This window comes from Belonocnema kinseyi, chromosome 2 (assembly GCF_010883055.1).
Source record: "Belonocnema kinseyi isolate 2016_QV_RU_SX_M_011 chromosome 2, B_treatae_v1, whole genome shotgun sequence".
NCBI lineage: Eukaryota > Metazoa > Arthropoda > Insecta > Hymenoptera > Cynipidae > Belonocnema > Belonocnema kinseyi.
Genome location: NC_046658.1, coordinates 156639069 through 156662876, shown reverse-complemented (window position 1 = coordinate 156662876; position 23808 = coordinate 156639069). Strand labels below are relative to the sequence as shown.

General features: G+C 29.5%; 1 protein-coding gene across 3 annotated transcripts in view; it reads left to right on the top strand.

Moving 5' to 3' along the window:
* The window catches only part of LOC117183123 (probable nuclear hormone receptor HR3), a 197429-nt gene that overhangs the window by 110020 nt on the left and 63601 nt on the right, over nucleotides 1–23808 (top strand). For 2 of the 3 annotated variants that reach the window (XM_033376309.1, XM_033376307.1), the window contains exons 1-2: nucleotides 454–1000; nucleotides 15338–15721. The exons of the other annotated variant lie outside the window; for it this stretch is intronic. In XM_033376309.1, the coding sequence (XP_033232200.1) occupies nucleotides 15598–15721 (124 nt within the window). In that variant the 5' untranslated portion in view covers nucleotides 454–1000; nucleotides 15338–15597. Of the gene's footprint in view, nucleotides 1–453; nucleotides 1001–15337; nucleotides 15722–23808 lie in introns of those variants that run through there. 3 annotated transcript variants of the gene reach the window in all.

Here is a 23808-nt window from a genome sequence, read left to right as displayed (position 1 = left end):
AACAAGACTGCAAGAGGACCGGGGTGAGGACCTACCACAACTCTCCTCTTGACAACAACCCTTCGTTCCCCTCCTGCCCTCCTCAGTCCTCACGTGCCCTCCTCCGCCCTTCCCAGTCGCCACATGCCCTCCTCAGTTCTCGCTCACCGACTACCCTAGAAAGTAGAATTTTCTCTCTCATTTCCTCCTTCCACCCTCTTTCACCCTTAACACCCACTCTCCCTCTTTTTCTTTCCCTCTCTCTCTCTCTCTCTCTCGCGCGCTATCGCTCTCGCTCTCTCTCGCTCTCACTCACCGCCAGAGGGAAATTGATGGTGGGGCTCTCTGCTCTTGCGCGGCACCAGTCAACCTAGAGCCACGGTCGCGTAAGTGTCCAGAACCGTTTCACCTAACCGGCTGTCAGTCGAACCGGTCTACCGGTCAGAGAGCGGGAACAAATTGGAAAAACGGTACCGGTACCGAATTCTACCAATTTTCAGCCCTCGGGCTGGAAAGAATTTCAACTAAATCCTTCCCTCCCTGCCAACTGACTTCGGCGACCGAACAAACTCTTAATTGTTTATTGTTACCATTATTGTTACCCAACTTTAATACCAAATATACCACTTTATCGTGATAGTGATACGATATGAGAAGTTATCTTTTTCAAATTTTTTATCACCAAGTTCGAGCAACGTTGAGATCTCACCACGATCGGTATGGTCGTTTTTGAAAAGTTTTCTCGCATCGAGAAAGTAAAGTTGAATTAAAAATCGGTGGGAAATATTTTCGTGATATTGAATCCAATCGAAGATTGTTTGTTGAAAACGTCAGTGACGCGGGGAGTTTAAAGCTCAACGATAATTGACAAGTGAAAGTGATTTCGTGCACAGAGTGATCGAGCAAGTGGCGCAAGTTTGTGATCAATTTTAAGTGTTGTGTGATCTCATTGCCTAAACGGATTTTTCATGGATTTTTACCACTGATTCCACGAAAACAAATTGCAACGAAGGAACGATCGGTGGGTTCACTAAATCTATTCACGCAAGGGTTGCTACAAGTCAGAAAATTCGAAAAAAATCGGGGAAAGAAGAGGCGAGCCAAAAGAGCGGGAATTTTGAAATTGGAATTTTGTAGCAACCCTCGTATACAATCTTAACTCAAAATTCTTGAGAGTTTCTTCATCTCTCTTTCACTGTTGCTTTTTGTCCTTCTGTCCTCTTCTTTTTTTCTTTCCTTTTTCCTCTCCCACTCCGCCACCCAGATATGGATATTATTAAGCAATATATTGCGCACATGCGGACGCCTATACCCTGCAACTGATCATAAACTGAAAAGCGCACACGCGTTGGAACAAAATGTGGGTTCTCTCGTGTATCACGCGATTTCTTCTCATTTATTCACGGAAAAGAAATTGCCTATTGCATCTTTGGTTACCAACATTTAAAAAAATTTTAATCGAAATCAGTATTTAAAGATAAAACAAATTTCCACTCCCGAGCCAAAGTGTTGTTCACTTGAAGTAAAAAAAATTTGTTCCAAAAAATGTATCCAGGTTTGTGGAAATGGATGTGGCTGTTGATAATCTTAAAGTGTCACTAACCTAAAATTGGATCCACTTGGCCGCGGATTCCAATAAAAAGGTGCTATTTTTACTTTAAAATTAAAAGTAAGTCATGCTTTCGAGGTATTAAATTTTTAAGAACGGGCAAACAATTTTACTTGAAAAACTTCATCAATTCCGAGAAAATCGACCAAGAGTTTTGAGATTAAAATTTCACGGGATTTCAAAATCGGCTTTCGATAGCGATTAAAAATCGTATTTTTAATTTTTTTAAACCTTTTTAAAAAATCTTGAAAATAATATTAGTGAAATCAAACTTCAAATTAATTTAAATTAAATTAAATTGTTATTTTGAAAATAGGATAATTTCAATAGGTTTTCAAAAATAGGAGAATTTCCAAATTTGAAGAAATCAATATTTTCAGGTTAAAATTTTGAAAAATTGATCAATTAAAATTCAAAGGAATTGAAACTCTATAAGAAATCAGATCCTGATTTAAAATCGAACAAGTTTTAGATAAGTCGAGAAAGAGCCTGTTATTGGCGATGTTATTGTTTTCATGATGCCTCGACATTAAATCGGTTTTCATAATTTAAACAAATAAACAAAAAATGTGAGATAAAAGAGAGTCGCATGTTTTTCCGGGTTCCGCTTTAGACGTATTTTCCGCCGGTTAGATTATTTAAACTTTAAAAAACTTCCGGCATATTTCCCAAAATTTTGTAGATAAAGTTTCCTATTTTGTGGGTAAATAAAATTTCTTACCGAAAATAGGGAATTTTTGTATTACTGAAAATAAATAGTGTAAATAAATAATATTTTGTGACTCTCCACTTTTTCTAATTTTACCAGCATAAATTCGGAAGTAGCCGAAAATTGAATAGTAAATTTTTATTTAAAAAATTTTTATTTTTACTGCATTAAACTTAAATTACTAAATTCTTCAAAACGTCAGTTCTTATGTTTCTATTTCCCACGGTAGGAGCGTAGCGTCATTTGTATCATTGACAATAATTCTTGTTATGAATTCTGATTAAAAACTTATTTTAATAATTTTTCAAAATAAAACCGAAGTTTTTATCAATAAAGTTCCCTAAACCTTTGAAAATTTTCCACAGTCTTTATGAAATTGTCGGGAAATTATTTTATGGAAAATTCCTAAAATAACTAAAAAATGTACCGTTATTTTTAGAACATTTTCTCGAAGTTTTTTCCGGGAAAATTACCGAAATAATAGTATTTCTTGCGTATCGAAAATTTTTCTCAAATATTTCCTTTCGAATTCTCAAAATTAGTAAAATATCGAAATTTCAAGTTCCCGAAAAAATAAAAAAAATAATTTCCATATTCGAGGTTTTGCTTTTTCTGCAAAACTAGATCAACCCATTTTCCCAAAGAAATTGGATTTCTCTTTTGAACATTGTGACTTTCCCCAAAATATTCGAAATTTCTCCGAGTTTTTAAAAAACTAGGGAAATGTGAAAATATCATCACGATTATTTGCTTATAAATTATTTAAAATAATTTTTACTTAAAAGTGGCAGTTGCTCAATCCGAGATTAGGAAACAGTGGGTAGAACAATTTCCGTCCAACGAGTATTTATGTAATAATAATGATAACAGTTTGATTATTATTGTTAAGTAAAATTAAGACCAATTTGGGAAACCGCGCATCATTTCCTATAGATTAGAACAAAAATTTTTATTATTTAACGCCTAAAATTGTTAATTATTTTTAGTACTGATAAATGTAACATTAACATTATGTCAATATGACGTTAACGGATAACAAATTGTACTATATTAGACCTGAGAATAGGTGGTTAAATAATTGCACTATTGCGATAATTTATTACCAAATTAGTTCCTCAAAACTCGTCTTGAAGCAAATATCAACAGAAGATACTTAAAAAAAATTTTATTTCAATACAAGCTTTGATGGCAAAATAACCAGAACTGAAGTCTAAATTTGAATCCGTGAGAAGTGGGTCACTGAATCAAATAAGTAAGGATTTTCACTGATCAAAACTGAAATCTGACAGAATTTTTTTTTTATTCAAGAAATAGTTTCGGTTCGTAAAATATTTTTTTGGAAATTAGTTGTCTTAGGTTGTTGCTCCCAAAAGCGGATATAGATTCATTTCATTCAAATTCCTACAGTTTTAGGAATCAGGTGTGAAAAATATTACTAGATATTTTAAAATATTCTTATCTTTGATAAAAATAAAATTCAGATTGTAATAAATGCAGTTACAATTATTAGCACAGACAAAAGTTTCTTTAGTTTTAACAATTTTTGAGGCTGAATGTAGCCAAATTTTCTCAATTATTTTCATTGTATTTATTATGTCTAGCATAACAAGTTTGATATCTTAAATTATTATTTTAAAATCTTTCTCAAACGTTATTAAACTACACTTATTAATTGAGACTTAGAATAATGATTTTAATTTGTTGTTCATTCTGCAATGAGCAAAAGAACCAGTCAATGAGCGAAACTACAAAGTTACGGTAATGCTGAAAACTTAGGGTTTCAAATTTTCCTTGTTAGACACTTATCATTGGTAAACAATTGACAAATTATTAAAATATTGCTATTACATGTTCTTTAAAAAAATAAATTCAGAAACGTATCTTGAAAATATGAATCTTCTTCATCTTCCGACCATGAATCCAAAATACTATTACAGTCCGTAAAAACCCACAACCAACATATTTTTCATTAAAAAAAAAGATTTTAGAAACAACAAACTATTTCCTCAATTTAATAACAAAAGCTATTCACCAAATCGCTTTAAATTAAATAAACTTTTTTTGAACCCTGTGCAAAAATTTCTTCAAAGATATGTTCTTTTCCTTCTGATTGAGTGGTTGGCTTTAGGGTCCGACAATTTGAACATCGTTTCAAACGTTTCGGAACTTGGTAGCCCTAATTATTCGTTTTTTTTAATTTATGATTTTATTATTGTACTCATGCATTGTTTACATACACCATAGATATAAATTTACACGCGCAGTCTACCTGTTCCCTTCAGGAATGCAAAAAGTAAGGAGTCAGCGGTCGAGATGAATGCTGACTAAGAATATGCGTATTCTCTTATTACATTGCATGAAAGCTCGCGATCGATGACATTCTCTCCCCACAATCGGCACTCCTGGAATGCTAATATTGCACAGACGAACAGGTCCTATTGCTAAAAGTGATATGTAATTTAATTATATAATTTGGGATGAGTTTATAAAAGTTAATTAATAAAGGACTTGTTAGACAAATTGGGCTCGTCTTATAGAACACCTAAAATAATTTTTGAGAATTTTTAAGACAATTCGGGTTCAGTTGAAGAAATTTACAAAAGGGTCACTTTTTCAGGCACTCTTAAAAAGGCCAATGAGTTTTATTTAGCATCCGATCAATAATTTATTTCCTCTTTAATCGATCGGTGTTAAGAATCTTTCTCTAATAAACCAATACCTTATTGCAATTTGATTAAAGTGTTTCTAAAGAAAATGTCACGGCATTTTTATCAATGGATGATCTCGACGGCAATAAAGAAGGGTTTCAATAAGCGGATTATGTTTATCTAATTTCACCCCCTCTTTCTAAAGCTTTCTTTTAAGGTATAACAGAGCAATAAGCATTTTCAAACCAAATATATGAATTTTTTAACAAAGTATTTGAATTTTCAACCCAAGAAGAATAATTTTATGCGAAAAAGGACAAATTTTCAACAAAATACAATAGTTCTACAGAAAATTGGAATTTTCAACTACATAAGATCTCTTTTTACCCGAAAATGGATAGTTAAATTTTTAGCTCAAAATAGACATTTTTTACCAAAAATAAAACGAGTTTTTAAGAAAATAGTTAAATTTTCAACCAAAGAAATTTCGTTTCAACTCAACTGATAAATTTTCAACCAAAAGAATTAACTTCGTAACATTTGATATTTTTAACAACAAAATGGTTTTCAATAAATAATACTTGAATTTAACACAAATATGCATTTTTAATAAATTTGGTGAATCTTCAACCAAATGATGAATTTTAAACCCTAGCAAATTAATTTTATACAAAGGACAGATTTTCTACAATAATAACTACATTTTCAAGCCAAAAATGAAATTTTCAGTTGGACGAAAAAGTTCAATTTTCAAATAAAAATTGAATAATTTAGTTCTCAGTAAAAAATTCTTATTTTCAACAAAATGAATTAATTTTCAACCAAAGAAGATCAATTTTGAACTAAAAATGACATTTTTTGTTTTTCATCTAAAAATATGATGTAATAGTTGATCTTCCAGCCAAATAATATTTTATTTTAAAACAAAATCAGTTAAATTCAACGAAGAATGACAAATTTCGAACAATATAATGGAATTTTCAACCAATGAAAATTTTCAGTCGAAAAAGAAAAAAACTTTATCCATAATGTTGAAGTATTAAACAAAAAGCTACATTTTTAACTCGAAAATATAAATTAATTTTGACCCCCAAAAAAATTGAAAAAAAAAAACATTTAAATTTTTAACCTAAAGAGATTAATTTTCTGAAAACCAATTTTCAACCAAAGAAATGAAGCGTTAGTCAAGAAAGAAACTTTTTTATACAAAATTGTTTATTTTTTAAGCGGAAACGGTGATTTTTCTACAAAACAGTTGAATTTTCAAATAAAAAAAGAAAATTTTTCAGCAAATAACAAATTTTTGGTCAAGAATGCTTAAATTTTAAACAGAAGTATGTTGGATTTTATTATGAAATTCTAATTGTTAATTTTGCATTTAAGTGGAAAACTAAGAGAAAGAAAAAAAGGGAAAGACTGAAAAAGCCGAAAAATATTCTTAGTAAATAAAGTTTATTTTCCATTGTCATTTGTGTCTAACCATTATACGAAAGTATGAATAAATGCCCTCTGGCTGGAAAAAAGAGTCGAAGAAATAAAAAACTAGGTTTTCTATTTTCCTCGCAAACTATTGATTTTCTAGAAAAAAATATTCTTCTGACTGAAAACATTCTTTTCTTCAAGACCTACATTTTCAGACAAAGATTTTGTTCAAAGATCGTATATTTTTTTAGTTAATTGAACAATTTTACAACAAAATCGGGATTTAGTTTTTTAGTTCGTTAATATCCGATAGAGGGCCAGTGACGGTTGCCGACTTCTTCTACTGCGCATGTACCGAAAAGCGCGGAACTATTTGAAATCAATAAATACTACGAATCAGTAGACAGATAAATATTAACTAAAGGTTTTTATTTTATTTTTTCAATTAAATTAAATGATAGAAATAACTTTTTTAATCCTTTGGAGCAATTTATCATTTTTGATTCTTTTTAGCAAGAGAGTTGATCGCAAGGAGATGATATCCAAAGTACTCCCTTTTGGAAGTCATAACCTTAATCCAGCGATCCTCCCAATTTTAAAATTACTCTTTAAAGTCTTCTTTCGGAAAAGCTGACCTCTTGAAATTGTTTTCCTTATACAGGATAATTCAATTTGTTAAACAACAAAAAATCACAGCCAGTCAGCTCAGGATAGTAGAACTGTTAGGGCTGCCGAAGAAGTGTAAAACTCTGTTTCACCAGAAATTGCGGAATGAGCTGCCCTGCATGGCGTTGTCCTGGTGAAGTACCCAGTCGTCACTTTGCAAGAAAATCGGTTCTAATATGGTTCTAATGGCGTTTATACTTCAGTATTTCTTATGAATTCACCTTAAGCGAAAAAATAGTAATCATTGACCCTCCTCCTTTTTGTTTCACCAGAAATTGCTGAATAAGCTGCGCTGAATGGCGTTGATGTCAAGTACTTATTTGCCACTTTGCAACAAAATCGGTTCTAATTGGGTTTTTACCCCAGTATTTTTTGTAAATCCGATTTAATCGAAAAAATAGTACTCATTCAGACCCCTCCTTTTAAATTCACCAGAAATTGCTGAATAAGCTGCACTGCATATTGTTGTTTGGAAGTAACCAATCGCCACTTTATAACAAAATCGGTTCTGATGTTATTGATTCCCCTCCTTACCGAAGTCGCGGTGGGTATTTTGCCCTTTTTGAACAATTGATAGAATGGGAATGAACCTGCAGAAAAGATAGAGATGGAGCTGATAGAGATAGAGACAGAAACCGGCTACATTACAAAGTGAAGTCAGTCCTACTAGAACAACTACGTGTACACGACCTACATAAGATGCGATGCCCCCACGGCGAAAATAATTCATACACCGACTGCAAACTACAGTGCCGTGCCGTAGAACGATTTCCCGGTGCTGTATCGTCACTGGAGGACGAGCAGGCATAGACAAAAAAAAATACTTTGCTGATTTCACCAACCGGGGATACTTTCCTTGTTCCTCAAATGCTGCCGAAAGAAGCTTTTAGCTTTCTTTCAGTTGCTCACTACTTTATTCTGTTTGTGCTTCATCTCGCAGAATACTGAGAGGATCAAATTTCAAAATGATGAAAAGTGGGCCAAGAGACACGATTTCTACTCAGAAGCTCACATTTTCAGACTTTCAAATTCGTGCGATAAATTAGACTATTGAATTCAGTAACACAAGGCTGGGATCGTACGACTTTTTCGACATTTTTCCGTTTTCCTCAGAAAATGGGGCAATTTTTTACACCCCCTCCCCCCAATGCAGACACCCGCAAAAGTAACGTAGCCTTTAAGTAAAACCGGATTTTGCACTTATACTGAATCCGGGTATTATTGCATTTTTTAACTAAGAAAGGTACATTTTTTACAAAAAATTGAAGCGTTAAACTTTCAATTAAACAAAAAATAATTTTTAGTTTAAAAAAAGAGAAGATTTTTCTACCAAATAATTGGTTTTTTTACTAAATTATTGAAATTTCCAGACAAATTTACGAATTTTCGATACTAAACAGTTGAATTATTAAATTAAAAACATGAAATTTTGATAAAAAATATAATTTTACACCAAAAAAGATGAATTTCTAATAAAATATAAGAACTCTCGACTAAAAAGTTGAATTTCCAAGTAAACTAGATAATAATTTTCAGCAAAAAAAAAGACCAATTTTGAACAAAATATTTTAATTTTAACAAAAAGTTGAATTTATGCTTAAGAAAGATTCAATTTCGACCAAAAATGGAATAGGTAAATTTTCAATTATAAAAGTGATTTTTCAACAAAAAAAGAGGAATTATTAATAAACAAGTTCAAGTTCCAACCAAAGAAACTAATTTTTAACTACAATTTTTAATGCCCAACCAAAAGCATTTTAAAGAAATTTGTTCCACTTTAAAACCTAGTTGTTAAATATATTCACTCTCACAAAAATCAGTTTGTACACAAATAGATTAATTTATTACCAAAAAAGACGAATTTTCAGCAAAATTGAAGAATTCTGAACCAAAAAGTTTAATTTTTAAGGAAGGAAGAAATTTTTTTAATTTTAAAGAATGTAATTCAACAAGAAAGAAACAAGTTTTTAATTTTAACAAAAATAAGTTCAACTTCAAAACCTAATTGTTAAATTTTTAACAAAAAATTTGATATATGAAACCAAAAAAATGATTTACTACCAAAAGAGACGAATTTTTAATAAAATTCAAGAATACTGAACCAAAAAGTTGAATTTTCAACTACTCTTTTATATTTGTAAATTCGACCATTTGATTGAAAATTGAATTATTTTATTTAATAATCGTATTTTTTGTTCAAAAATTAAACTATTTTGTTGTAAATTCGTCTTTTTCCATATGAATTTCATCCTTATGGATTAAAAATGCATACTTCTTGGTTGAAAATTAATTTTATTGTTAAAAATTCAACTATCTTCTGAAAAATTGGACTTTTGCTTGAAAATTAAACTATTTTATTGAAAATTCGTCTCTTTCGATTTAAATTATATTGTTTTAATTGCAGATGCAATTATTTGTTTAAAAATTGATCTTCCTTGGTTGTAAGTGATCTTTTTTGTAGAAAATTCAACTCTTTAGCTGGATATTCAACTTTCTTTTTTGTATTTGTATTTTTGGCTTGAAAATTCTACTATTTGGTCCAAGTGTAAAAATTTTGTTTAAAATTCGGCCATTTGGTTGAAAATTCAACTATTAGGCTAAAACCTCAATTACTTTGTTAAAATTCGTCTCTTTTGCTTTAAAGTTTTAAAACTTTTGGTTGTAAATGCAATTGTTAATTTTTTTAATTTTTTACAACTTAACTATTTATTGAAAAATAATCTTCAGGGTTTAGAAGTCAACTGTTTTCTAAAGCATTCCAATTTTTAACTTCAAAACTCAAGTCTTTCTTACAAAATTCGTCTCTGGGTTGATAATAATTCGTCTAAAATGTTTTTAATAACCCTTCTAATCCCTTCAATCTATTGAAATATATTAATATTTCCTTGGAATCTTTAGCAATACCCTTAAAGATTTAAAATCCTTTGAAATCCCTCCAAATGATTTAATTTATTAAAAATTCCTTGGAATTTTGTAAATATTCTAAAATCTTTAAGCAGTTTTTTAAATCTTTAGAAATTCTTCTAAATATTTGAAAACCTTTTTAAATTTTTTGAACCCTACGAAATGCATTAATTAAAAATCTCTTTAAATCATTAAAAGTACCATAAAACCTTTTAATTCCTATGAAAACCTTCAAAATCCTTACAAAGTAAAAAAATCTTTGCAATCCCAATTATTTTTTTTATTTTCTAAAATCCCTCGAAATCTCTAAAGAATGTTAAATCCTTTATATTAAAAGCTTTAAATTACACCTGCCACTCGGTTTAGGAACAGTCTCGGGTGTTTCCGACAATTGAAATGCGTAATATTGCGCAATATACTCGATCGCGCAATACTTGTAAATCCCTTGAAATATTTTTAATTCTACCAGAATTTTTCCGGACCTGGTGAATTTCAATCCTCTTCTGGAAAAAATATCTAAATTAAAATAATATATATCGTGAACTAATCAAATTCAACTTGTACAATACCTTCAAAAGTTTGAAACTCAAACAGTATTGTTTATTGCATTTAAAGCAGACTCGCCATTCGCTAATCGCTATCTTGTTAATAATAGACGTCGATTTCCTCTTCTATGGCTGTGAAATGTTCGACGCCAAAGTTTCTGATTGATTTTCATAGTCTGACGGGAAATTGTTACTGTCTGGTTTTGCGCATGCTTTAACTCGCAAATGAAATCTTTAAATCATAAATAAAAAAATATTCTTTAAGGTGTCACTATTATCAAAATTGACCGGATACTCACAAAAAAAATTTTGCTTGATGAAAATAACTAACAATTTGTATAGATAGAACAAATTTTTTTTTGAGCTGCAACAACCAATCTGGCCATTTTTCAATTTGTAAATCGCAAATTTGCAAATTTTCCCTTAGGAGAAAGTTAAACAAGCAGGGAAAATTTTCCTGGTATCTAGATGTACGTCCTAATATTAGATTAGTCCGTAAATAGTCACACGGCAAGTATCAATATCTTCTGGACGAAGCTATAGCAAGTATAGAAATATGCAAAAGTTAAAAGGCCTTTAATCGAAATAGTTTACTCGGTCAATCGATATAACTGGAAGTTACATATTTTATAAGATAATTAAAATTATTTAGAGCGAGTGTCAGAAGTTTTAATTAATTCACTCTAGAAAGGTTCCTTTAATGTAATTTGTTCAATAATTAGTTAAATATCATCACAAATCCAGATTTATAATTAATGACAATCCACTAAAATATAATCTAATTTATTACATAAATTCGGTAATTTATTTAACAATATTTTTTCTCAGTTTTATTATAATATTATCTTTTCATGTCAGGGCACTTAAACGATCTTTTCTCTGCAAAACTTTCGGTTGACCCAACCAAATTTTTTGTTTTTCACCAAATCTTTTGGTAGATAAGGTATTGCGTTAAGTAAACAAAAAAAACTTGTTTCAATAAATTAACATTTTGTTGCATCAGTCAAATTGTCATGTAGATCCAAGAATTTTTGTTATCCATTAAAAGTAAATAGGACGCCTGTTTCTGATCTGATAAAAAAATTTCACTGCCACTTGAACAAATTCAGTTTAACGAGCCCATTCACTCAAATCAGGATCATGGAAAAAGAGGGCCAATTTCTGTTAATATTTGATCATGTTTATTGAATAAATGACTATTTCTTAATTCCATAAGAAAATTTTAATTCCATAAAAAATCGAACTCGCAAGCTAAAAATTTTTCAATTCAAAAATTTGTCAAATTGCCAAATCAAATGGTTATAAATTTCAGAGTTTAAAGATTCAGATTCAGTTCCAAAAATCTTAATCCGCGTTATCATTTTCAATGATCTTATTGAAGAATCAATCAATAAATTGAAACAAATTTTTAAATGATACCATTTTAGGTAATTTTAAGCTAGACAAATTAACAATTAAGCGATTACATTTTTTTTATAAACTGAGATTTTTTAAAAGACAAATTAACAATCTACTGATAAAATTTTTTTATAAGCTGAACGCTTTCTAAATTAAAAGTTGAATTATTTTCATTTTTAATAGTTGAAAAATCCTTAAAATGCTTCAAAGTTTTAGTAAAATATCTTGAAATATCTACATTTTTTCCAAATTTTAAATTATTTTAAACATTTTTTAAAACTTCTAAATAAACCACATTCATTTTTGATAATTTTGTCAAATCTTCTAAATCTTTTAAAGTATTCTCTTAAAATTAATGTTTTTAAATAAAAATCATTTTCAATTTTCCAAGCAAATGTTTTTTATTCTTTCGAAGCCTTTTCAAATTCCTAAGAAGCCTCTAAATTGAATGGTTTAAAATGGAATTTTAGTGACTCAAATAATATTTGAAATTTAATACAAGTTTTTAATTATGAATATATTATTTTAAAGTTATCTTAGAATCAAAAATAGTTTATAAGATTTCAATCGGGCGTTTATATTTAACCAAATAAGACTTTGCAATTGAAACAGTTTAATTTTTAACGTATAATTTTTTTAAATTTTCGGTCAAAAAATAAATTTACTGTCATTTTCCGGTTTTTCCCGGTCTCATAACATTCCTGGGCGTTTCCCGGTTTTCTCGGATTCACGTTCCAACAAGATTTAATGAGGAAAAAAAATGTGCCTAGAAAAATCGTTTAATCTTAGTATTATTTTCTTAATAATATTTATTATTATAAATGAAAATGATTGATTGTTTCTTCATTCATTTTTTAACACATCAATATCTACGTGTTTCCAACATTTAAGCAAAAAATGACCTTCTTATGTAAATAACTCTTATAGTTTCACATTTGTCTGATAATTTGTTTATAACAATCCTTAAATCAATTCTCAGCAAAACATAAATATTAACTTACTTCCAAGTAGACTTAGTGGAAAAAAAACCTTTTTTTAAAATGAAAAACTTCAATTGTAGAATCAGGAAATGGGGTATAGATTAAGGGGTATTTTTGTCATATTTTTTAGATTTGGATTCGAAAATAAGACATATATGTACCATAAATATATACTGATGTAGATATTTTTTAACGATTTTCTAAATTTGGATCAGGTAATAGGTCATAAATAGATACTTATAAGGCTAAATGCTATTCCTAGGTGTTCTCTAGAGTTGAATAAGGAAAGAGGATATAGGGTATAAATAAGTTTAATAAGGTATTTATGTTTTTTCTTTCTTTCTAGAATTGAACTAAGAAATAGAGCATAGATTTTGATTCTAAGGCACGACTTCTATTCCAAGTGCGAATGTTACAATGAATTTCACTATTTCCATTAATAAAATAAAAAATAGCTGATTTATTAGTTGGAACCCAAAGTACTGATTAAATGAGTTAAATTTCTACTAATTCAGATAGAGAGGAGTGCACTCCTAAAACATTGCCAGCACTACAAACACATGGACGTATGGCGAACATAGTATGTAATGTATCCACGTAATACGGAAGAAGAAGGCAAGGCACTGGGCTAGTAGAGCTGATGGAATATAGAGCATTGTACAGTTCAACTGGCGCTGCTTATTCGCTCCGTGCATCGCTCACACAAACAAACTAAGCATGTGTTCTCTACACCGATACTCATATAATATGACAAAAAACTCCAAAAGGCTCCACTTGGTGGCGCTGATAGATTGCATGTTCACTATAGTGATACTGTAGTGAATAGACAAAGTCATAGGCATAATCGTATCCATATGTACATCTATGCATGTGTTGACACACACAGGTGATATAGATAGATAAATGTGTGTATGTATGTGTTCATCAGGCTGAGTTCTATATAGTGAATTCCGCTTTGCCCTAGAGAGCAAGTACTATAGTAAAGCAGGGAGGAAAGGCTCTCCTGGTGGTCGCAAGCTTCGCTCGATAGCAAAGCGTGGCTCCCCTCGACAAGCTTTCGTGCTTGCACTGCAGCATTAAAGGGAAACCGTCGCGATGGCACTACGACCGACCATCATTCGCATTTCATCCAAATTGAACATTCACCTCAAACCAATGTTTACTTTGCCAAAACGTGACGTCGCCTAGTGACCGAAATCTTTTCCGTTAGCATCCACCGGATTACGGTCAACAAAACTTATGTCACCCGAAATGGAAGATTTCTTTTAGATCTTCCCAGTGAGATGGAAGACATCATCATTCTGATGACTTCCATGTCTCTCCACTTGATATTCCAAAGACTGATGTCCTAAATACGTCCTTAAAGGATATGAGATCTTTGAGACATCAATTGGATTTTTCAGGAGGAGAATGTCTTCTTGCTCACTGGGTTTTCATGACGATCTTCAATGCTGGTGGAACAAATGTGTGGAGAGAAACAAATATATTGAAGAGGATCAAATATATTGGAGAGAAACAATGAATTTCAAGAGATGTAGCCTGTGGTTATGTAAAATTCATTTTAAAAATCCAGACCTTACATTTATGACTCAATTTCAACCTGCTCGACAAAACTCCATCAAGACCCTTTTCGTGCCTTTGCACCTGACCCTATTCCTTATCACTTAAAGACCATCTTCTTCTAGAAAATATTCACCGTTCAATTCCCAACACTTGAAGACACGTAACTAGTTAAAGCTTCTCGCAGGCTTCTAATCGGTATGCTAATTGTTGCAGCGGTGCGTTGCTTTGTAGCGCTACAGAGCTATTACCATAGACTGCCGACTAACTAGTCTGATATGTGAGACTCTTAACTCTGACATATTAGCGCATTATTTTTTCTCCCAATTTCTTGTCGGACATCAATCAAGGGAAATGTTAACGATCGTTTATCGCAGCTCGTGTCCTTCCAACTATCTTGGAAATCCCTGCTATAATCAACTGCGCTCGTATCTTCGGGATACTGCACACATTGTAGCCTGAGGGGCAGATTTAATGGCTCGTCATAGTGCTCGTTCAGTCTATTCATGTACACGGCGCATAATATTCTCAACCATTTCTTTATCGCGCGCACGAGCTTGAACGAGTTTTTCTATGTGCCACCAACGGCCTCGACTTACTTCAGCATTAGGTATCGAGTAAGAGATACTATTTCGGAACCGTAAGCTCAACACGCATTTTTCATAAATAGAGCTGGATAGGGGGCATGTTAGTTATGGGGGTATTTCTGGTGTCTTGAAAGAGATTTGATTCAGATCAGGAAATAGGGCACCACCCAGTTAGCAACCTTGTTGTTTTCTACTCTCTATCCTCATCCGTTCCATCTATCCAAATCTCCATGCTTTTTCGAATTTATCTTTCAGTGGACAGAGGCATCAGAAACTCTCAATGAAAAAGGGGTTTCCCCGATAGCACACTATTAACCAAATGAATTTCAGATCGAGGGAGGAGAAGAATGCTCCTGGCTTTGGCGAGAAGAACCTTCTCGGAGATCTCACCAACATCGCGAATGCTTAGCTTTTGCCCTTGGCAATACTGATCCAGAAAAAAGAAGTGAAGTGTGTGGTGTGAAAATACACTTTGCGCGAGTGATATGTGATATAGATATAGATATAGATACTAATAGGCCTATGCTATCGCATGTGCGACTTCCTGGACGGCAAGCTGGACACAGAAAACCGTCATCACGGCGTTCAACATGTTCAAGATGTGGAGTGCGATCAGTTCCAAACTGGAACACTCCGCGACCTCCTCCGCATCGCCAATACCTCTAACATCACATGCACCGCAAACGCCGCACACCTCGTCTGGGAGTATCAAAGGTAAACACTAAACAGCTTCACAATAAAAAAAGATTTATAAATAGTATTCACGAAGGTTTCGATACTCATAGAGCACCCTTATCAAGGTAAGAACAATTTGAGCAGGTAGGAACAACAACGAAAAAAAAACAGCATCGTTTTTTCGTTGCTGTTCCTACCTGCTTAAATTTTCTTACCTTGATAAGGGCGCTGTATGAGTCCCGAAACGTTGGTGAATATTATTTACAAATGTTTTTTTATTATGATTTGATAGTAATAAAAATAAAGAAGACGAAAGAAAAAAAATTATTTTTTTAAGAGGATATTTTTTTCAAATTCAAATAGAAAATTTTTATGGTGTTTGTCCAAACTTGGTCGTTGGATTCTTGCGTTTTATTTTCAGGAATTTTGTACATTACCTTGATTATTGAACGGTAAAAGGATTTTAAAATTGACTATAATTTAATTTAAATTTCTTAAATTTAAATTGAATCTGGTTATTTATTGAGTGGTGCTGAAAAAAACTGTACAATTTAAACCAATTTTTTTTATGTTTTTGCCAAAAAGTTTAGTCGAGTCAATTGTGACGTTTTGCAGTGAGCGTTAAAGCGGAACAATAATAATTAAAAATAAAATATTTAGTAGTAAATAAATTAAATTATCAGAAATATTATTTCGTTTCTTAAAATCATAGAAAAATTATTTTTGCAGATATTTGATTTTTTGGCACGAAAACTATCTACAAATACTCCTAATTTCACATTAACATATTAGCAACTTCCCTGATGGAACTACCAGTTTAAAGTATTAAAGTATTAAAATAAGAAATTACATAAATTTTTGTTGAAAGTTCACTCTTTTTTTTATTAAAAATTCACCCGTTTTGTAGAAAATTCGTCGTTAAATCTTGAAAATTATAAGTTTTCATTGAATGTGTTTTTCTTTGCTGAAGAATCTTTTTCAGCTGTAAATTCAACTCGTTTGTTGAAAATTGCTCTTTTTCGTTGGAAATTTGAATAAAAGATTAAAATATTTTGTTAAAAATTTGTCTTTTTTGGTTGAATTAAATTGTTTTTTGTTTAAAATCCAAATCCCTTCTGATTAAAAAACAAACTATTACATTTTTCGTTGATAATTCTTTTTTTTTTTTTGTTAAAAATTCTCATACTTGGTTCAAAGTCAAACTACCTTTTTAAAAGTTTATATTTTACCAGATATTTTAGGAATTTCAGGCAACTTAAAATTGAATTGTTTTATCATTGAATTCATTTTATTGGTTAAAGATTCAAATATTTGTTAAAAATTTTAGTATTTCGTTGAAAATTCATGTATTTCGTTAAAAATTCGTCTTTTCTGATAAAAAATGTATCTTCTTGACTAAAAATTAACCTTTTTGGTTGTAAATTCAACTATTTCGTTTTAATAAATTTATTTTTGTGTGGGTGAGCATTCAACTATTTAGTTGAAAATTGGGATTTTTGGTCTACTTTAACTATTTTTTATTTAAAACTAGAATTTTTTTCGTTAAAACATCAACTATTACATGTTTTTCTAAACATTCATCTTTTTCAGTTTACAATTAAAGTAGTTGGTTAAAAATTTATCAATTTTGTTGAAAATTCGTTTCTTTTCTTAAAAATTAATTTTTTTCCATGAATATTTTTCTACTCTATTTTTGATTGACGATGTACACTTTTTAGTTGCAATTAAATATAACTGAAATTTACATAATTCGTTAAAAATTCATCCATGTGGATAGAAAACTAATCTTTCTGATTGAAAATGTAACTTTTTTCGTTAAAAATTCAACTGTTTTGTTGAAAATTTGTTCTTTTTGGTGGAAAATTAATTTTTTGGGTTTAAAATTTTTGCTTAGAGGGTTTATTAGCTCTTGGGACTTTCTGGAAATAAATACAAAAATATCGTTTTGGTTGAAAATTCAAATCTTTGGGCAAAACTGTTCTTTTTGGTTGAGAATTCAACTATTTTAGTGAAAATTCGTGTTTTTTTATTTTTATACAATCAGCTGTCTTTTCTTTACAATAAAAAACTTTTTTGATTTAAATATCAAATATTACTTTTTTGTTGCTGAGAATTTATCTTTTTTTATTTAAAATTTAACTAGTTGGTTAAAATTGGAACTATTTTTTTCAAAATTCTATTTTATACATATTATTTGAAGGCTCACACCTCTTTATTACAAAATGTAACTATTTTATTTTATTATTTTCTTCTTGGTTGAAAATAAATTATGATAAACAACAGTAGATGTATGTATATCTCCAAAAAAATTACACTCTCAAAGTCCACATCTCTAGGAAGATATCGCATCTGTGTTAAGTTAGAGGTTGTGTGTTATTTTTAGATTAATAAAGTTTTTAAATGCCAGTTTTATCAAATAATTATCTAAAAAAGAGTGTAAATTTGTAGTTATTAAGAAGCCCAGAAATTTTACTTTCAGGGAGATAAGAAAAGATATCATTTTTAGTATCAAATTCAAGGTATGTAGGTCAGAAAATGTCAAAAAATAAGGCTCTAATGATATATCATAAAATAATGATATTTTCAGCTATTATTAACTCAATAAATTTATTTGTATTGTAGGAATATTAATAATTACATTATCATGTCCAGAAACAACACCAGAAACGCTGATCTATTGATGAATAGACGTATCAAAATCTTGACCATTAAGCTGTAATAGAATACGAAAATATTTCCTTTTTTTGCAAACTAATTCACTCATTTTTTGCCATATACTCTAGGGTTGTTTTATCTACACCCAATTTTAGTTTATCTGATAAAAAAACGAATTTGATAGTCCTAGAAATCCTTTTAGGAGATATTATTCAGAACGGTTTGAGACGAGTGTTCGTGTAGCTTATAGGATAGGAGGATAGATAGGTGAAGCATGTAGAACGCAAACATCACATCACAGGGGAACTCTTGCTCTACTTGAGTCGAGCAATCATCCAGTTGTGAATTAATCGCGATGGTGTGCCAACGCCTCGTTGCCATCAAGCCGATTCAGTGTCAAAATAATTGATCGGCATTTTAACAGACGCACGTCGCTTTCTTCGGTCAATGGAATTAAGTGATTTTTAACATCCAATACCTATATACAGTGCCAACTGCCAACTGACCTGACACGAAATAACCAACAAAAAAAATTATTGCTTTGGTAAAGAAGTGACTTGATTTGTAGACTTGTCAGTTTTAATCAGATAGCATTGTTGATCTTCCACTGGAGTCTATTTGCCGTATAATAAAAATTTAGACTCGTTTTTCTCTTTAACGTATTTTGGGTCAACTATGTAAGAGTAGGTCACTCAAATCTCAAAAGGTTTTATATACTTTAGGAGCAAATGATTTGGAACAATCTCTGAGATAGTCTCATTTTTTTTCGTTTCTATACCAGCGAAAACCAGTTTTTTTTTTTTTATTCACGCATTTTTTATTCGTAGTGTCTCGATAAAATGTTGTCGATTTGTGGAAAATGTTGTGCCGAGTATTACGAAGAAAAGCTTGAGGAATTTTTTTTGCAAATGTTCCAGTAAATTCAAATGACCTACTCCTGAACGTGACCTATTGTCTAGTTTATCCTAGAAATCCTCTAGGTAGAGTTCTGCCACAACTTTCCACTGTTTTGATTGGCTACGATTAAACCGGAACCAGAAGTGATGAAAAGCGCGCGACTTTCAAACCAAATATTACAATAAATTTACAATTTTATAAAATAAAATGAGAAAGACGATCAAATTAATTATAAATGTACCAGAACTTTATGAAATATATGAAAATAGAAATATTGTGAAAAAACTACTCCATTTTGTATTTAAAAGTTAGTTTTGTTAGTTGAAAATCCAGGTTTTTTGATTAAAATTCGTCTTTTTTAAAAGAATTAATGTTGTTAGTCGAAAATTTAACTATTTTGTTCAAAATTTGTTTTTTGGGTTAAAAAATAATTTTTTCAATTGCAAGTTTTGTACAAGATTAGAACCCGAAATATATTTTTTTATCAAGCCTTTATTTCGTTAAAAGTGGTATTTTTTGGTAGAAAATGAATATTCTTGATTGCAATATTTTGTTGGAAATTCGTACATTGTTTGATTGCATTTTTTTAAATGTAAATTTAAATTTTCGACATTTGGTTAAAAAGTCATCTTTTATAGTTGAAAATTAAATTATTTGGTTAAAAATTGATCTATTTCGTGAAAAATTCATTTTCTGGATGAAAGATATTGTTTATAAGTAAAAATTAACATATTAAATTTTTGGTTAAAAAGTCATCCTTTTTTAGTCGAAAATTAAGTATTTGGTTGAAAATTAATGTATTTTTTAGAAAAATGAATATTCCTATATGAGAATTCGTCTTTTCTTGGTAGAAAATTAATCTAAGTAGTCTATTTCTTTGGTCGAAAATTTAACTATTTCCTTGAAATTTCGTTGGGTTTTGCATAAATTTTCTTAAATTTAAAATTAAACTATTCGATTTTTGGTTTAAAAATGAGTAAAATTAATCTTCGTGGTTAAAAATTCATCATTTTCGTTAAAAAATTATTTCTGTGAGTGAACATTTTTTTTATAAAGTTTTACAATTTAATTATTTTGAACTGAAAATTTAAAAAAAATGAGTAATGTCAGATTAAAAATCTATTTAGTTGAAAATTAGTCTTTTTTGATAGAAAATTAATCTTCTTGGCTGAAAATTCATTTTTTTAGTTAGAAAGCAACTTTTTATTTGAAAAATCAATACTTTGGTTGAAAATTCATTTTGCTCGATGAAAGATTAATCATTTTCGTTTACAACTTATTTCTGTGACTGAAAACTTATTCATTTTGTTGAAATTGTGTCTTTTTTTTATTAGAAAATTTATCTTTCTGGTTGAAAATTCATACATTTTGTAAGAGATTTTTCTTTTTTAGGACAAGATTATCTTTTTGGTTAGAAGTTCAACCAGTTTGTTACAAATTCATTTTTTTGTAAACAAAAATTCATAATTTTAGTTCAAATTCATCTTTTTATTAGATAAATAATCTATTGGGTTAAAACATCAAAAAAAACGAATTTTCAATCTTTGAATTAATTTTTTACCAAAAAAGAAGAATTTTTTCAAAATACATGAATTTTTAATGAAGGTGATTAATTTTTTACTATAACATTTCCAGTAAAGAAAATAGTTCAATTTTTAAACAAAGAAATTAATTTCCAACTAAAACTATGAGTCTTTACAAAAAAAATCTATTTTGAGCCAAATAGTGTAATTTTCAAACAAAAATGAATTTTCGATCTGGAAAATTAATTTTCTGCCCAAAAAAAAACGAATTTTTACAAAATACATGAATTTTTGAAGAAGATAAATTTTTTACCATAAAAGACAACATTTAAAGAAACCAGTTTATTTTGCAAATAAAAAGATGAATTTTATATAAAAAAAGGAGAATTGTCAACAAAATAGATCAAGTCAATTAAAAATTGAGCAATTAAATTTCCAGTGAATAACATTAAATTTCAACCAAAAAAGAAGACCAAGTTTTAACAAAATGGTTCGATTTTCAAACAAAGAAATTAATTTTTGACTAAGTTTATAAATCTTCAACCAAGAAAATGAATTTTAAAACAAATCAATTTCGTTTTTAACTTAAGAAGCAACGTACTTTTAACGAAAGAAATTAATTGCCAACAAGAAATATAAATTATCTACCAAAAAAGGTTTAAAAATTTTCTACCAAAACCAAAAAGTAACCAAAAATTAATTATTTACTAAATTTTTGAAAAAAATTCATCTTTTTTTCTTGAAGAATTAGTAGAATTTTTTTTAATTTACATTTTTAAGTTTAAAATTGAACTATAAATCTTTACCCCAACAACCGAATTTGTAACCATACAGTTGAATTTCTAGCCATAAAGATAAATTTCCAACTAAGAAGATTTTTTTCTATCTAAAAGACAAATTTTCAACAAAATAAATAAATGTTCAGTCACAGAAAATTTCTTTAACGAAAATGACTTAACTTTTACTGAAAAAAATGAATTTTCAAAAACGAACATTTATTTTCTAAAAAAAAAAATTTTTAACAAAATACATTCATTTTCAATGAAATGGTTAACTTTGTATCTAAAAAAGATAAATTTTAAACTTAAAACCGAATAGACTAAGAAGATTAATTTTTTACCAACAAAAGACGAATTTTTTCCAATCGTGTACAAAACTACGAAATTTTGCGGACCTTCCTTGAAAATTTTTAATTGAAAAACTTATTTTTTAAACCAAAAAACCAAATTTTAACAAAATAGTCCAATTTTACTAACAAGATTAATTTTCTTCTAAAAAAGACGTATTTTAATGAAAATACCTAAATTTTCAACTAACAAAACTAGCTTCTAAACACCAAAAGGAATAGTTTTTTTCTCAATATTTCTATTTTCATACATTTCATAAAGTTTTGGCATGTTTATATATTATGTTATCTTCTTCCTCATTTTATTCTTAAAAATGGTAAATTTATTGTAATATTTGGTTTAAAAGTTGCGCGCTTTTCATCACTTCTGGTTCCGGTGTATTCGCAGCCAATCAAAACAGTGAGAAGTTGTGACAGAACTCTACCTAGAGGATCTCTAGTTTATCCTCACTGAAAAAAATGGTTAGTTGGGCCAACTATTTAGTTTTTAAGATATGGTACTGCTATTTTATTAGTTGGGACAACCATTTAATTAGTTTGCTGGTACTAACTGAATAGTTACTGCAACTAATGTACTTGTTGTACCCACTAATAAAATAGCAGTATCAACTAATAAAATAACAGTTCGATATCTGACTAACTAAACAGTTGGCTCAACTAATCATTTTTTTTCAGTGTGATTGCTTCAATACAAGAAAATACGAAGTGGAATGTCCCTGATGAAAATATTATATAATTAATTAATTGATTCAGAAAGTAATTCTCCTCTTCCATTGGCATGAATCATCGCGGTTGATATCATATCCTTACATGTATTTAAATTCAGAATTTATGTATGTGTGCGCGTATGTGTGTATGTACATTTTGTACAATCACTGAGGAGAATTATATCTGTGGTCGGTAACTATGAGACGATTTCGTAAGAGAGATTTCGGAACCGGTTCTCGACACCGAATTCACGAACTGTCGAGGTAACGCAGATGTTTATACCTCACTTTCACTCTCGAAAAAACACGATACTTGCCAACAAGGATGCATAGATTTCGTTCACGATTAACGAAAAAGTAGTGTTTATAGTTGTAAGCTCCTGATTTCTGATAGAGTCGTACATTTTTTTAATGAAAAATATGTCTATTCCATTTTTGGTTGAAAATTCATCTTTTTTAGTTGAAAATTCATGTATCTTGTTGAAATTTTTTCTTTTTGGTAGAAAATTAATCTTTTTGGTTGAAAATTAATCTGTTGTGTGGAAAATTGGTCTTTAATGTTAAAAAATTAATTTTTCAGATCGAAATTCATCTTTTTGGTCAAAAATTCCACTATTTGGTTTTAAAATTCATTTTCTTAATGAAGGAGTCAAAGTTTTATATAACAATTAATTTCTTTCTTTAAAAATTAAATTATTGTGATGAAAATTCGTCTCTTTTTTTTGTGATTTAATTTTATGTACTAGAAGTATAATTATTCTATGCTTAATTAAATTTAAATATTTTCTTGACCATTCAGTCTTTTTTGTTAGAAACCTGATATCTTTGGCTGAAAATTAAACTGGTTTGTTAAAAATTTCTCTTTCACGGCAAAAAATTAATCTTAGTTATTGAAAATTTATGTATTTTAATGAAAAATGGTTTAAAATTCAACTATTTGGCTCAAAATTGATTTTTTTTATTGCGGAATCAAAAATTTATTTAATAATTAATTTTTTTGGGTAGGAAATTCATCTTTTTGGTTGAAAATTAAACTGGTTTATTAAAAGTTTGTCTTTTATGGTAAAAAATTAATCTTCTTCATTGAAAATTTATTTATCTGGTGAAAATTCTCCTTTTTGTTCGAAAATTAATGTTCTAAATTGAAAATTCATTTTTTCTTTTTTTTTTGAAAATTCAACTCTTAGTTCAAATATTCATTTTTTGAGTTAAAAATTC